General features: G+C 35.9%; 1 protein-coding gene across 1 annotated transcript in view; it reads left to right on the forward strand.

Annotated features, from left to right (window-relative positions):
• Positions 1-17,767, forward strand: part of ITGB3BP (integrin subunit beta 3 binding protein) — a 45,009-nt gene that overhangs the window by 9,685 nt on the left and 17,557 nt on the right. The window contains exons 2-3 of the mRNA XM_012547563.3: positions 3,586-3,628; positions 8,494-8,626. Of these exons, the coding sequence (XP_012403017.1) occupies positions 3,586-3,628; positions 8,494-8,626 (176 nt within the window). The remainder of the gene's footprint in view (positions 1-3,585; positions 3,629-8,493; positions 8,627-17,767) is intronic.

Genomic DNA, 17,767 nt, shown 5'->3' on the forward strand with positions numbered 1-17,767 from the left:
TCCTAAACATATCCACATCCATAGTGTGCCTCCCTAAAAATTGTACTTCTTTGGTAGCCTTTGGACAAATTTTCAAAGCCATAGCACACAGTAAATATCTTGTGATAGTGATTAAATAATTGTTGCTGCTTTTGCCATCATGAACCGAAAACAAGTAATCTCACTGAATGCTGAGAGAGCTAGCATATCTTTACATGGGACCTGCGTGTGTTCTCTGTTTTACATGCTTGTGTCAAAGGGGTGTGTGAAAGGATGAAAGAAAGGGAGACTATAAAAGGGGTGAGAGAGCCCCTCCTTCCTTCTTTGCTCGGCTCCTAGTGTAGGATGGAAAATAAATCATTTTTAACATCTCGATTTATGTACGAGGAGTCACATGGGATATGAATTTGGTCATTGCCTTTCATCAGAGAATTTCTAATCATCTCACAAGCACACTCAGTAATCCTCTAAACATCCCTGTGCAGTTGGTGGCTGGCAATATTATCATCTCCATTATAGTGGAGAATAAATGGAAGCATAGAGATATTAAGTGATACTTTTATCTTCCATTCAGAGATTTCATAGTACTTTACAGGCCGGTGTTATTATCAACTCTATGAAGCTTAGTGAGATTATGTGATTTGCCCAACCTTCAGGGAAGAATTTGGCACAGCATCAAGGCTCCCAAAGTTGTATCCACGTGCCTGCATTTCTTCTTCTCGCCACCGTCACCCCTGATATTCTATTCCATGTTCAGTCCCCGTTTTTAGAAATTCCATGACGGAGCCTTTAGTTTTCACATGTTTAGAATACTGGTCCAGGCTTCTGCCCTCATTCACCTCAGTGCACATTCTTTTCGTAAGCCTCTGGGTGGCGTCCATACCTCATATTGGGTAGTTTGGGAAGAGTCCAGAAAATGTCAGGGAGAGCTCAAGCTGAGACGACCATTATTTTTATTTGTTGGAAATTAACTGATTGAAGTTTTTCACTACTGGTAGCATTCAACAGCAGCCTCACTTGATGTTTGTGATCTAATGAATCAGATTTCAAACAAAATAAATCAGAATCTGACAGAGAATATTATTAATATCAATCACTTAATACGAATTAAGCACCTACTACATACTGGATAAGGGCAAAATTGATGGTGTTAAGGTCCTTAAGGTGTTCATCTTAATGTAATTCTCTAGTATTCATAAACAAACTAGAACTTTTAAATGTGTAAAAATTCCAAAATCTTACTTCACTTAACCTGTCCCACATTATTTTCTAACTACTTCCTAATATAACTATTTCATTAAGGCCAGGATCTCCCTATTCTCATCACCTGGCAAGCCATCTGTCTTTTCATGTATTATCTAGAGTTTTTTTTTCCCCTTTGACTAACCAACTTATATTTAGGCTTCAAAAGGTACATCTGAAGACTTTTGTTCCTCATTTGGCTTTTTTTGATTGCAGGGTTTCTTTTCTGATCTCCTGTAGCAAACACTTTGTAGAATCTTGCTATTTCAGCTTGTAAGAGACTGCATTGGACATTATGAGATCGAGTTCTATCTGAAAAATAACCTCTGTTGTAGTGTACCCCACAGATAGCCAACTGTAAGCCCCTTGAAGACTGTGACCTTGGTGTATCTCCACTGGTGTTTCCCTTCCCGACCTCTCCAACCTTAGTAAATGTGGGGAAACCCAGAACTTTTAAATATGTAAGAATTCCAAAATCTTTCCCCACTTAACCTGTCCCACATTATTTTCTAACTATTTCCTAATATAACTTTTATTTCATTAAGGTCAGGATCTCCTTTCTGTTCTTCCAGATTCTGACCTGCTTCCCTCAGCCATGCCCTGGTCTTTGGGTGCCATTCTTCCCGACATCTCAAGGCTGGAGGTCCCCCTGCTGATGCCTTCTATTTCTACTTGTTACAATGCTTCTCTTCCTTAAGGGCTTGCCTCAAGTGTCTCCTTCCCTATAAAATATTCCCTACCACTTCAAAAAAGGGATCTCTTCTTCCACCCTCACTGACTCTGGAACTCTTTACTATGATCACATTCCACCTTCCCCTTAGGATGGTATTGATTACTTGACGCTAGGATCTGTACTTTACTTCTATATTCTCTTGGCCTGATGTAGTGTCTTGCAAATAGCTGGCATTAAAAGAACTCTGATTAATTGAACTTAATTGAAAAAAAATTTAATTACGAACTTTTAGAACTATATAATGTAGAGTAATATTTATTTTAAACCTAATATAAATAGGATTTTAAAAAATCATTTCCCATTTCGAGCTATTCATAGCATTATTTTCTCCATGTTTGGTTAAGAATATATAGTCATTTGATTTTAAATTGATTTGTGAGAGATTTTTTTTTAAGGTTTATTTTGAATGATGTTAAATGTTTCATTAAAATAATTTTGTGAACTAGGATAACATTACAGTAACACAGTGTATTGTAGTTTGATAAAGCTTCAATTTTGGCATCTCTCTTGTTTATTAAGGAATTTGTTTTTGTCCAAACCACCATTGTCTTGGATCCTTTTCTCGTGTTTGCCAACAAACCACTAGATAGGACATCAGTAGACAAGGATGAATTTTTTAGTGGTTTTCTTTTGGGTTTGAAATAGTTTTTTTTTTCCTAAAACTATGCTTTATGAACTTTCACAATGTTTCTGACTTTTTTCTGCTTTAATTTTTATGTAATTAGTTTGATTTCTATTTTTCAAGGACCAAAAAGGTACTTCTAAAACTGCATTTGTCACTGGGAAAACTAGACCTAATTTATGTTGACCTTTTTCTCCTTGGAGTATTTAGTCTGCATTCAATAAAATTTTGATGACTGCTCTTTAGAAGACAGCTGCACGAAATAAAGTCTTATAAATATTCTGCTTTTTCTTTCTGAGTATTTCCATGAACAGCTGGGCATCCAGTTCAGCAGAACAGATTTTGCACATGGAAAGCTGGGCATGTGCCTGATTCAGTTTAGTAAAGAAGACAAAAAAAAATAGTTTCTTATGGGTTGGGGACTTGTAAAGACATGGAGCATCTGTTCCCCAGTTAAGCCATAGTCTGATAGCACTGAATCATATTAAGAGCTCAGAGGATGGGATGAACAACTTTGTTTTTTTCACCTTGACTCTCCCAGTATTTTTAATGCTTAATGCATGATTTCTACTAATGACAAGTTACTTTCAATACCCACCCTAAAGGTATGTAAATGATTGGACTCTTGTGAAGAGTTATTGGTTGGGGATAATTTTCTGGGAAGGTAACAAGTAGAGGATGTTTTGAAGTTGTGTGTATTTAATAATGATTGTATGATTAGCATGACATGTCATATCTCTAAATGTGTTTTCAAAATAGAGATATTTGTAGAGATGTCATTTCTGAAGCTTTACTATCTTTCATGTATTATTAAAACACAAAATAAAGTACATTTGACTGCCCTCTGAGAGTTGTTTTTCCTAATATATATCATCTTCCAGTTTTTTAAAATACATGAAATTGAGCTGCAAAATTGACTCTCAAACCTTTGCTTGTGCATATTGCCTATGAAAATGTGATTACTTGAGGCTTGTAAAATTTAAGATCTCTTTAAATATTTTGTTTACAGTGTTAAAAGATCCCTGAAGTTGGATGTCTTATCACAGGAAAATGTAAGTATCTAATTGTGTATTCTTATTATATGTGGGAAAATTATGTGGATTAGAATTTTTAAAATTCCACTTATTTATTTAAAAGCATTATCACCAAGCAAGGGAAATAACTTATTAAAAGGAGTTGTTCTTTTTGATAAGTCCTTATCTCATATTGGCTGTTATTTTTATAATGTTATTTTTTTATAAATAAAGAAAAATTATTGATCGGTCTTGTTAATATCTAGATTTACTCAGGATGCAAATGTGAATTACAAACCTCTGGAATACTGTATTAGAGATTAGTGTATTAATTGTAGGAGTCAATGTTCTGGCACAAAAAGGCATAGTTATTTATGCCTTTATCATAAGAATACTTTAACATACACATCGTGTAGATTATTGTACAAATGCAACACATTTTGATGTCTAATTATCTCTACCAGCTAGTCTAGTTTGATTAAACCATACAATAGCAATCCTAATAAATTTCATCATTGTTATCACAATAAAATAGTATTGTACTGTTGCAATCCCTTTTTGTAAACCCAGTTAGTACATTCTTAGTGACAGCATGTCAGGACATATGTCAGTTTATTATGTTCTCCTACCCACGATGGGTGTTGCTTCAAATCCTAATAATGGGACATTCATAGAGATAGTAAGATGAGAGGGAAGTCAGTTCATGGGAAAGTAAATTAAAACAAAAGCCTGGTCAGTAAATGAGCTTCCCCTCTTTCCCATATGGCAATGTCATTTTAGAGAAATGTGTTTATGTATAATTCCTCTTTGGATGTCTCTCTGGTATTTAGCAAAACAGAAACTTGAAATTTTAAAAATCTCCAAGATACTTTTCTTTTATTTAAACAAAGGTGGCAAAACACTGCAATGGCACTAAAAAAATCATTAGCAGTTTAATTAGCAGTTTAGTGGACCATTATCCAACTTGTTGGGTTCAGCATGCAGCTGTGACTGTAATTCTGCATCTGTTTCTTGAGGCAGAGGAGGATTTGGGAGATGAGTAGTCCAGCCAGAAATTAAATGCAGTTCTTTCCTGCCCCAAAGCTCTCTTTGGGAGATAGGAACAAAATGATTTGAACTGAAAAGAACTGCGTTTTAGAGTTCATTCTTTTTGTGCATATGGAAGTCACAATGGCGAGCTTGCTGTTCAGAATGCCCATTGTCAAGCCAGTGAGCTTCATTGGAAAATGAGAATGGGACTCTTCAGGGTGATCATTGGAATACCTGGTGACGCTTCAGTATGTTTAGAGAACCTCTTTGTACAAGATTTTGTCCACATATTTTTTAGGTAGTGACTTTACTGATTAAACATTTCTTAATGGTTGCTGTGGAATCCATCTCACTTTTTCCTAGGAAGACCAAAAATGTGGAGGGAAAGTAACTCAGGCAGAATAAGGGTGTTGAAAATTACAATTCTAAAAAGCAGCCTTGAGGATTTCATGATAATGAATAAAAGGCAATGAGGAAAGAATCAAGAAATCTTCACTAAAGTTTTGGAAGGACAAATAATTTGCAAGTACAAGTGAAATAGCCAGGAGATGTCATCATCTTGCTTACTTTTTCTGTTCAATTTAAAACAAAAAGGCCACAGTATCCAAAGGGACCTTTTGTTAAATAATTAACAATAATGATGATGATAACAAACATTTATGAAACACTTGCTAAGTGTCAGGCAATTACTTAGTGCTTTACAATTATCTCAGTTGATCCTCACAATGACTCTGGGAAATAAATGCTTATAATATCCCCATCTTACAGATGAGGAGACTGAGAGGTGATGTGACTTGCCCAGGAAGACCCAACTAATTAGTGTCTGAGGCTGTATTTGAACTCACATCTTCCTGATGCTGTGCCCTGTGGCACTGCCTAAGGGACCTCAGGAAACAATTATCACAGCACTTCCTTCTAGAGCTTTTGTAAGAATCAAATGTCATAATAATTGTCAAGTGCTTTGCAGATTTTAATGAGCGACACAAAATGTTAGCTATTCAGGAGGCAGTTGTAGCCAACCAGCTGCAGAGGCCAAAAGAAAGTTCTGATGGGATTGAATGGGTCAGAGCAGAAAACCCAGGGCCACAAGAGAAGGGGAAAGGGAATTCGCTTGTTGGCTTCTGCATGGGGTTGTTCTTTCTCCGTGCTTCTCTGTGGGGAACCTTGATGAGGAGGACACCAGGGCTGGTCAGAAAGAGTCCCATTCTGGACGGGGCCCTCCATCAGTCAGGGGTCTGCCAGGGAGCTGCCAGTCATTCCTCACTGGCTGCCTCCACTTTTCTCACCCCAGACGGGCACAACTAGGTTCCATTTAGTGTTGACAGGATACATGTCCAGATCCCTGTTAGTGCCAAAATTCTGTGTCTGGATACTGCCTGAATTCCCCAATCCAATTTGTCACCATTGTGGTTACCCCTAGTCTTTGGTCTGTGGTGTTCCCACTGCCATCACCATGTTCCCAGGAATTATGAGGGACTAGCCTTGTGACTCTCCCTTCATTTGTTTCCTGAGTGACCACCAAGGTCTCCCACAATTTCAGAAGCTACTAGGATGTCACAGGCAAAATGGGCCCCTAGAAATGGCTGCTGAAGTATTCGGGCCTTCAAATCCCTTGTCCCCGCCTTTCCCATATTTTTTTTTTTTTTTTTTTTTTTTTTTTTTTTGCTCCTCCTTCCCTTTCCTCCCCAAACGCCCAAACCTCTTAACATTCATGGGGTCATTTGTAGTGGTAGCAGGTAAGAAATTATGCCATAGATTATTACCTGGTGACCTGTGCACAGGCCTAGACCTAGACCTAGACCTGTGCAGCCTCTCAGGGCCACTTAGTGTTCCTGAGCTTCTATGAAAGTTTACCTCAGAATAATTGTAGCATTGCAGGAGGCCCTAGTGAGGAGCCAGGATTCGGGATCCTTGGCACCTGGATTGGGAGCTGAGAGACATGTTTTCTGGCCCTGCCTGTGCCTCCCACCAGACCTGTTAGCTCAGGGAGGGTAGCTCTGATCTTCCTTTGCTGACCTTTTAAGATGGATTTGGACTGATTCTGTCCAAAAGTCCTTCACGTCTGTGCTGCTGTAGATGAAGCTTCCAGTTTGCTTGTTTGGGGACCAATGTTACATTGTTATGAATAATCATATTCTTCTCCCATCCCATGATTTTTGGTTATCCTTGATGGTCCAAACATCCATGGTGTCTGGCTTTTAAACATTCTAATGAGGGTCTGCTAGGTCATAAAAATAAAAAAATAAAAACGTTTATATACTAAATTCCACTCTTTGGAACATCTAATCCTTAGAGATGATTTTAATAGGTGATGTGCAATAAAATGCATGGACACTTTTGTAGAAGATGCTTTAAACTAGTATGGGATCATATTACAGTTTGTGAGAGGTATTGTAGTAAAAAGGCAAGTTTATTTTAAATTAAAGGAAAAATAGCATTTTCCAGCAGGAAATTAATAGTTAAATTTCAGTTTGACTAAAATACTAGGTTTAACTTACTTTTCCAGTGTATAGAGGGATCTTGGCTATTTGCAAGAAGTCAATCTTAGAACCACCAAAACAGGAGATATTTCTGTTGACTAATGAGCATCTGCCAAGAGCTCTTTTGTGCTTCTCCTTCCCTTGCTGCCCTGAGAGTAATCTGGTGGCTGCCTCCCTCCCTCACTGAGTGTGGAGTGGCCCCCTATCTGACAGACCCAGAGTTTTGTGCTCTGGCCCCTCACGTATGCTTCTGCCACCCCAGACCAGGCCCCAGAGAGACCCCTTGGATCCAGGAGGTCTCTAGATGGGTGCCGTAGCCTACAGACTGTCATCAGGGCTGGAAAGAAGTAAGACAAAGTATTTACTAAGGGCCTGCTCTGGGACAGGCACCTCCTGAGCACTGTTACGGCTAGCATCTCCTCTGAGCCTCAGAACTACCTGCTGTGAGGATCAAGATCCCCATGTTGCAGAGGGCAACTGAGGCAAAGGGAGGGGAAGGGACTGGTACAGGATCAAACTCCTTGTCAGTGTCTGAGGCTGGATCTCTTCCAGTATTTGGAGGCAGTGATTCCCAGCCATTGGTCTTACAAGTGTCTTGGAACAGTCTGCTCACTACCCGTTAAAGCAGCATATTCTAATTCTGGATAGCTTTCTCTAAATTTCCTCCTTTGACATTCAGCAACCTTCACAAATTGGTTCCCAACTCACAGTTTTCAAAACTTAAATACTTTGCTTTTAACTAATTCTCATGTATTTGCATTCTCTTTACATTTTGTCTGAATATACTTGTAATTGTACTTGTGGTCTCCCTCACAAAAAATTTAAGTTCTGTGAATATAGGGATTGTTTCATTTTTTTGTCTTTTTCTTTACATTGTCCAGCACACAGTAGGCACTTAATGAATGTCTGTTACTCCCTTGATGGATTTCAGTTGCACTGTCACCCTGGATCCTGTTCTTTGCCTCAATGTTATAGAGTGCTGTCCCTATATTAACAAATCAAGAATGACCCAGGCAGTTTAGAAATAGGCATTCTGTCTTGTTCCTGGAGAAGCATTTTGTTTGTAAATGGAGTGGTCCAGTTTCTAGGATTACAGTCACACTTTGTGTTCAGCCCAAAGCAAAATCTGAAGTTGCCCTTTACTTTCCTATTCATCTAATTGGGGGGTGCCCTGACAGAAAGTGGCATCTTAAAATTTTTGAACTGATCTGAAATGTTAATGTAAAAATGTCTTTGTTAGCTTTGAAGAGAGCGATGAGTATTTGAAATCTGAAAATAGCAAAGTAGAATCTATTTTGATTAGGAACTTGGGATGAATTTTACCATGCAATGGAAAATATATAAAGTTACTTCAATTTATCTTAATATTTCTCTGAAAGCTATTACTTGTTATAGTCCCCTAAATCTAGGCAATCCAGAGGACAGCTTATAGCATCTTACTCACCAACAACAGGAACTCGTCAGATCAGCCCGTATTCATCTCCCAAAAGTCATAACGGACGAGAGCTCAGAAATGGACCATCAAATGGTTAGTTAAGCATTCTTTTCCATTTACTGTAAAATTTTTCTAGTTATTGGTTAAATCAAGAATTTGAACATATGATGTATGGATCACATTGACCCCCATTTTCTCTCTCCTCCCTTTCATTTAAAGAATTTAGACATGCATCAGAACCATTTGGTGCTGGCTAAGAAATGGAGAAGTTGATCAGTGAAATAGGTTAAGTTCGCAGAATCAAATAGCCAATGACTATAACAATCTAGTATTTGATAAACCCAAAGACCCCAGCTTTGGGGATAAGAATTCACTATTTGATAAAAACTTCTGGGAAAATTGGAAACTAGTATGGCAGAAACTAGGCATAGACCCACACTTAACACCATATACCAAGATAAGGTCAAAATGGGTTTGTGATCTAGACATAAAGAATGAGATTATAAACAAATTAGAGGAACATAGGATAGTTTATCTCTCAGATTTGTGGAGGAGGAAGGAATTTATGACCAAAGAAGAAATAGAGGTCATTATTGATCACAAAATAGATCATTTTGATTATATTAAATTAAAAAAGTTTTTGTACAAGAATTTAGACATGGAGAAAATGCATTTAAACAGTTTTGTCATCAACATAAATTTTCAGAACACTTATATTAAAATAACTATCGCAACATTTGTTCCTTTAACATCAGATTTATTAAGCAGAAATTATGTTTCTACCGACTACTAATTATAACTGATGAGCGTGCTTACATTAATAAGCTACTAATCATACATTGAAGGAAGCCTAGATTCAAACATTATTGCTCATAGTTTTAGAATTTTTTTAAATGTTTGTTTCTTTGACCCGTTGTCTACTTAGTATCATTTATGTTACCTGAATAAGAAGGTCTCAGTTCATATCCAGGCTCATACTTTTACTTAGCTTTATGACCCAGGGCAAATCACTTAGCCACCCTGCCTCAGTTTCCCTATCTGTAAATGGTGATGATAATATCACCTATCTCCCAGAGTTGTTGTAAGGATTAGATCAGATAATGGCTCAAAAGCACTTAACATACTACAGTACTTGACACATAGTATAAGCTATCCAAATGGTAGCTATTGTTATTGTTTCTTTTCATTTAACTTTCTTTTTGCTTTTGCTTTGTTGTAACTCATGCTCATTTATAAATGTTCAAATCAACCCCCATATTCACCTTTCCCTTATAAATCCTCCCTTCTAACAAAGAAAAATGTAAGCAAAACCCACTGACAAAGTAACTCCTGACCATGTTCTGTATATTTATAATTCTAAAAGTGGGTGATTTTAAATGTATGTATTTACCAAAGAAAGACCTTGTCTATTAAAATAAAAATGTTTTGATTTAACACTTTGAACTTGATTTTACTTAGATTTAGTTTTGTTAATGTTATTTCCCCCAGTTAAACAATTTTTTAAACTTTTTTTTTCCTTTGCTGCCTCCCTCTTCTCCGTTTTCACTGAGACAATAAGCAATCAAAAATAGCTTATACACATGCAATCATGTCAAACATTTCTATATTAGTCATTTTGTCCAGGAAGACTCGAATTTTTAAAAAATGAATGACAAAAAGTGGAAAATAGCATGCATGCTTGATCCATATTCAAACAATATCAGTTTTCTCTGGAGTCAGTATGCTTCATCAGTTCTTTGGGATTTTCTTGGATCATTATATTATAGAGAAGAGCTAAGTCACTCAGAATTGGTCATCATACAATATAAGTATTATTGTGTATAACATTCTTTTGGTTTTATTCACTTCACTTTGTATCAGTTCATGTAAGTCTTTACAGGTTTTTCTGAAATTATCCTTCTTGTCATTTCTTATAGCACAATAATGTTCTATCACATTCATATACCTTAGCATGTTTAGCCATTCCCCAAATGATAGTCATACCTTTAATTTCTAATTCTTAACAACCACAAAAATAGCTGCCATAAATATTTTTTTGTACTCATTTTTTTTGATGTCTTTGGAATATAGACCTAGCAATAGTATTGCTAGGTCCAAGGTTATGTACTTTTATATCCCTTTAGGCATGGTTCTAAATTGCTCTTCAGAATGGTTGGATTGGTTCACAACTCCACCAACCATTGTTGGTTGGTAGGCCATTTTTCCACATCCCCTCCAGCATCCAATATTTCCTTTTTTGTCATATTAGTCAATCTGATAGTGGTAGTTAGTCTGTGAGGTTGTATTACCTCAAAGCTATTTTGATTTTCATTTCTTTAGTTGGTAGTGATTTAGAACATTTCTTTGAAAACTGTCTTTGTCTCCTTTGACCATTTATCAGTTGGGGAATAGCTTTATTTTCATAAATTTGACTCAGTTCTCCATGAAATATTTGAGAAATGAGACATATTTGTTGTAGAAATTTTTTCCCCAGTTTTATGCTTTTCTTATACTTTTGGTTGTATTGGTTTTGTTTATACCAAAACTTTAATTTTATATAATCAGAATTATCTAGTTTACATTTTGTAATGCTCTCTACCTCTTATTTGGTCCTAAATCCTTCCCTTATCCATATTTTTGACAGATATACCATTCCATGCTCTCCTGATTTGCTTTCTATGTAAATCATGTACTCATTTTGACCTTATCTTGGTATGCAGTGTGAGGTATTGATCTATAACTAGTTTCTACCATATTGTTTTTTAGTTTTTTAAGCATTTTGTGGGAAATGAGTTTTTGTTCCAAAAGCTTGGATCTTTGAGTTTATCATGTACCCGATTACTATGGTCATTTACTACAATGTAATTTGATCCTAATCTATTCTACTCTATTTCTTAGCCAGTACCAGATTATTTTGACAATTACCATTTTATAAAATAGTTTTAGATCTGGTATGACTAGATTACACATAGTTTTTGTTGTTTCTTTGTAATATATTGTTAATCTATTTAGAAAGATCTAGGTAGCTCTATAGATTTCATGGATTGTTTAAATTGTAACACTTTAATGACTGTCAATCTGTAATATGTCTGAGAGCTTCTATAGTTTATTGTTCAGTTGTATCCAGCTCTTCATTATCCCATTTGGAGTTTTCTTGGCAAAGATACTGAAGTGATTTGCCATTTCCTTCTCTGGTTCATTTTAAAGATGAAGAAATAGAGGCAAACATGGTTAACATGCAAGGGTTGCACAGGTAGTAAGTATCTGAGGCCAGATTTGAACTCATGAAGATGAGTCTTCCTGACTCTAGGCCTGACTCTCTATTCATTGAGTCATTCAGTTGTCCAGTTTTTATAATATAAAATCTTAAATTAGTTCATTTAATAAAATCTCTTTTACATATGGTAAGCCTAATTCATATTTTGTTGTTTAGCATGTCTTACACAATTAACATTCACAAGGAACTACACAAAAATGCAGATACATCCCTGTTTGCCAAACTTTTGTTTAAACTGCTCAGATATGAGGCAGATGGGCAGATAAAGTAGTGATTTCTTTTTTTTTTTTTTTTTTTTGGTTTGAGTCTAGCCCAGTGTCATTTTTATCCTATAGCTATTTTGGTTAGGATTATGATCACAAAGACACATAATGGATTATACATTTAAAAAAAAAACTTATAATTCTATCATATTATGTGTGCACCTGATAATCATGTTAAAAATAAACATGAATACCTTATAGACTGAATATGTAGATGTATATCTACATACACTGAGCTGGGAACAGCTTTGAAGGGCATGAGGGCTGTATTTTCTCACTAAGATTACATATGAACTGAAAGGAGCATTCTTTTTACTATAAAAAGACTGGTCCCATGCTCACATTTGACATTTAAGTAGATAATTATTCCAACACATAGTGTTGAGCTCTTTTCCTAGTCATACAGAAACAAAATGGTGACTTTGATTCTTTACTAAACTGTGGATTTGTCCTTTGTAACTCACCAGTCCTCAACTTCCCTAATTTCTAATTCTGTTCATTACAATTTTGAAAACCAAGTAAGAGAGATAGAGGGAAAATTAGGAAAAGAAGAGAAGAATGCAAAAATTGGCTGATTGGATACAAAAGCTTACTGAGGAAAATAAAAATTAAAATTGAGCAAGTGGAAGCTAAAGACTTTATGATAAGTCAAGATACAATAAAGCAAAATCAAAAAAATGAAAAAATATGAAAAAAACTGAAATATCTCATTGGAAAAGCAATTAACTTGGAAAATGGGTACACCAAAGATAATTTAAAAATTATTGGTCCACCTGAAAGTCATGATCAAAAAAATAAGATGGACAGATCATCTTTCAAAAAATTATCAAGGAAAACTGTCCTGATATTCTAGAATAAGAGGGTAAAATAGAATTTGAAAAGATCCTCAAATGAAAACTCCCGGGAATATTGTAGCCAAATTCTGGAACTTCCGGGTCAACAAGAAAATATTGCAGACATCCAGAAAGAAACAATTCAAGTACAGTAGAGCCACATTCAGGATAACACAAGATTTAGCAGATTCTACATTAAAGGACCAGAGGAGAGGGCTTGGAATATGATATTCTAGAGAGAAGCAGAGCTAGGATTACAACCAAGAATCACCTACCCAGCAAAACTGAATATAATCTATTCAGTGAAATAGATAGAGGATTTTTAGGTGTTTGTGATGAAAAGACCAGAGCTGAATAAAAATTTTGATTTTCAAATACAGGACTGAGGAGAAGTCTAAGAAGGTAATCAGGAAAGTGATGTCATAAGAGACTTAATAAGGTTTATCTATTTACATTTCTACATGGAAGGATGATACTTGTAACTCATTAGAACTTTCTCATTATTGTAGCAGTTTGAAGGAGTATTATATAGACAGAGGGCACAGATAGCAGTTGAATATGAAGGAATAAGATCTTTTAAAAAAGGACATGTGATGAAAAATCAAAGAGAGAGAGAGAGAGAGATGCTTCAACAAACAGTAATTCTGTTTATTTGAACTGATTTAATATATGTTGTATATATGACAACAATTCATCTGTTGAACTAGAAAGAATACTTAGTATGTCTGCTTCATTGTCAGCCACTTTGTGTTAGAATAGGATTAATATTTATCAATTGATGGAGACAGTCTTATGTTATATCCAGCTTAAGAATGATTTGCTTGCAATCACCTAAGCTTATTTGAGGTTGCTGTTTTGTATGACATTTCAGAGAGAAGAGAGGAAAACAAACCTTGTTAAGGCTGCTCCCTCAGAGGCTCATGCACAGGGGGAATCTGGATTCTTGCTCATAGAAGATTCTGTGGGAGCTCTTGGGGCACAATATTGGTGACTCTGATTTGGCACATCCCTGGACAAAGCACTGTCATTCCAGGGTCAGATGTTCCCCAGATATTGAAATGATAGCCATACAATTTCTGATGAGTCACTGTGTCTTCAAAAAGGTGCCACTTTAATTTGCAAATAAGGAGGATTTTTTTCCCTACTTAATAGTATTTTATTTTTTCCAATTACATGTAAAGATAGTTTTCAACATTCATTTTTTGTAAGATTTTGAGTTCCAAATATTTTTTTCCCTCCCTCTCTTACGTTCCTCCTCCCCAAGACAGGAAGCAATCTGATATAGAAGGGTACAATCATTTTAAACATATTTCGATATTATTCATGTTGTGAAAGAAAAATCAGAAGAAAACTCAAGAAAGAAAAAAACAAGTAAAAAAGTGAAAAATATGTGCTTTGATATGCATTTGGTCTCCATAGTTGTTTCTCTGGATGCAGATGGCATTTTCCATCATAAATCTGTCGGAATTGTCTTGGATCCCTGTGTTTCTGAGAAGAGCTAAGTCTATCGTAGTTGATCATCACACAATTTTGCTGTTACTGAGTGTGGTATTCTCCTGATTCTGTCACCTCATTTAGTATCAATTCATGTTAAGTCTTTCCAGACTTTTCTGAAATCAGCCTGCTTATCCTTTCTTATATAACAATAATATTCCATTATATTCATATATTATAACTTATTCAGCCTTTCCCCAATTGATTTCCCCACTTAATTTCCAAGTCCTTGCGACCATAAAAAGAATTGCTATAAACATTTTTGCCCATGTGGGTCCTTTTCCCTCTTTTGTGATCTTTTTGGGATATAGAGCCAGAAATAGCACTACTGGATCAAAGAGTATGCAATTTTTAGCCCTTTGGGCTTAGTTCCAAATTGTTCTCCTGAATGGCTGGATCAGTTCATAACTCCACCCATAATGCTTTACTGTTCCTGTTTTCCCATATCTCCTCCAACATTTGTAATTCTTTTCCAGTCATTTTAACCATCTTGATAGGTATGAGATGGTACCTCAGAATTGTTTTAATTTGCCTGTTCATATCTTTTGACTATTTATCAAATGTATTCCTATAAATTTAAATCTGTTCTCTGTATAGTTGAGAAATCATCAGAAATACTGGCTATACAAATTATTTCCCATCTTTCTGTTTCGCTTCTAATCTTGGCTACATTGGTTTTGTTTGCGTACAAACTTTTAAATTTAATTTAATTTTTAAATTTAATGGATTTTTTAAATCCATTTTGCATTTCATAATGTTCTCTATTTCTTGTTTGAATATAAATTCTTCCCTCATTAATAGCAGTTCACATTGATAGATTGAGATCACTCTGTAAAATGAGGAAACATTCTTGTCCTCATTTAGAGGGGAGAAACTGAGGCTGAAAAGAGGAGGTTCCCAGAGCTACTAAGAAGTGGAGCCAGTCTTTCAACTCCTATATTACACTATAATACCCTGTTTCATGGATGATCAAAGAAGTGTTGTAGGGCCCTCCCCTACCTCCACCCCCATTTTATATGGCCCTGACCCTTGGTTATCACTGCCTGCTTCTGTATTGATAATCGTGAATCCCTCTGCTTGGGTGGACAAGTCCAGTCAAATGAGACCATGGGCCAGGTCAACATGGGTATTAAAGTGCCTACTATGGGCAGCCATCAATCATGAGGTTGGTTTTGGTTCTTATATGTAGTGCTAAAATGCTAGAACATAATTTCTCATCTAGGGAGGAGAGGGACAAGTCTCAGACTTTTAAGCTTAATTAGAGTTCATTTAACATTAAGAATTGAGATGCAGTATGATTAGTAGAAAGAGTAATGAATGGATTTAAGAGATTTGATTCTCATTCCTAATATCTGTGTCCTTGAATAGTGCTGAAAATAAAGGGATTCTATTAGTCTCATCTATTTACTCCCTCTCCTTCTAGACCCAAAATCAGGCTTGCCTTGGGTTCCAGATTGTGTGTGACAAGCACAATTTGGCACTATGCGGTTAGCAACTGCACATCTAAACTTTCCATGTCCAACTTTTGGTTATCAGAAGTAAACTCTACATAGAGTGGGGCTTTATTGAATACTCTAATCATCACAAATTGATACTGATTATGTTTTCTTTGAAATGAGACAAGCGTAGTACTTTAGAAAAGTTGATTATTTTTATCACTCATCATTAGGTAAATGCTACTAAGAAATAGGGCATCTGCAAACATATATTGAGCATCTACAATGGCTGAGGCACTGAACATTTAAGAAACTAGCTTATATTCTAAAACTTATGGTTTTAATATCATTCAGCATTCTAAACCTATTAACTAGGCTCTGGGAAATAGAATTTTCTTTTAATTTTACTTCTGTTAATTTTTACAAATTGGACAAATATTAATGGTTTGATTATTTATGGTTTGTTAATCTACTAAAAGCTTACTGCTTGCTTTGTGTATACTATTAATATAAGTAGAACACTTAATCTTAAACCCAATTATATCCTGCTTTTCCTTGTTACAAAAGGAAGAACTTCCAACCCTTTCATTAGTCTCTTTGCTCAGATTCAATGTGGGCCAAGGATCCCTGACCTAGTAACTCACTGAGGTAGCACAGGGACCAGTTCCGCAGTGTGTGTGCCATCTCCCCATCATCCAGGGAGTTCCTACTACTTTAGAGGGAAAGTGAAATCTCCTGCCTTCTTCCTCAGAAAAGACTTCTTTAAATTAGGCTTTTTATTTAATAGTGGAGATGAATATCTCAAAATATTTTAACATCATGGAAGAGAGAATAGAAATAGTTTGTTGCAATGAGCATTGTTTATATTTGTTGCAATGAACAGTTGTTTATATTTGTTGCAGTGAACAGTTGTTTATATTTTAAAACCCTAATATGTATTTTGTTGGTAAGCCATAAAGATTTGAAAGACTAGCTTATGAAAGAGGGGTGCAGTGTATTCACGGGCCCTAGCAGACATCACTGAGAGCATGGGGGGAAATATAGTAGAGGTAGATTTGGGATTGATACTAAAAAAATGTGTCACAGAGCTATCTAAAAGTAGTTTGGGTTGCCTCCAGGATCTCAATGGAGGTCTTTAGGAAGAGGTTAGATTCTTTAGTAGAATATTCAACTCTTAAGTCTGTAGTTGTTTTAATAGCCTAGAATGTAATTCATGTATCGGTTACACTTGACAGCAACATGTAATCTTCATGTGGTACTTGACTTAGTTGGTAAATGTTTATAAGCAACTCCCATGTGCCAAGCATTGTGCTAAGTTGCTGGGGTACAAAAAAGAGACAAAAGACCCTGCCTTCAAGGAGATTTCAGTCCAACAGGGGAGCCAACAAGCAAAGAAATAGATCCAAAGAAGCTTGTTGATTGATTGATTCAACTAACATTAGTTCAACTAACATTGGACTACTGAATTCAGCTGAGGGTGAAAATCAAGATTACAGACCTGGAGTCCTGCCAGAAAGTTTAAATATAGGCTAGATTTAAGAGGTTACAGAGGCATGTGTAGGCTGTAGCTTTTTGCAGCATGCAACAAGGTCATGTATATTATTGTTGACATTTGTGTAGCTTAATTGAACAGAAGCAAACTGTCCACAAGGAGATGGTGATCCTGCATTAAAAGCAGCTGTCTTGTTTTGTTTTCTTATAGGAAGAGCAAGTCAGAATGATGAACGGAAGGGAAAACATAAACCAACAGATTTTACTTAGAAACCAGGGGGTCTTACTCAGGGGCAAGATCTTGTTTTTTATATTTTTGAATAACTACATTTGAATCCTATATAATTTAATTTTGTATTTAGAAGAGTTCTTCTGAGCAGGGCTCCTCCTTAGGCTTCACTAGCCTGTAAAAAAGAGCCAAGATCCACAAAAAGGGTTAAAACTCCTTTTCTGGAGTAGAA

Source organism: Sarcophilus harrisii, chromosome 4 (assembly GCF_902635505.1).
Source record: "Sarcophilus harrisii chromosome 4, mSarHar1.11, whole genome shotgun sequence".
Classification (NCBI taxonomy): Eukaryota; Metazoa; Chordata; class Mammalia; order Dasyuromorphia; family Dasyuridae; genus Sarcophilus; species Sarcophilus harrisii.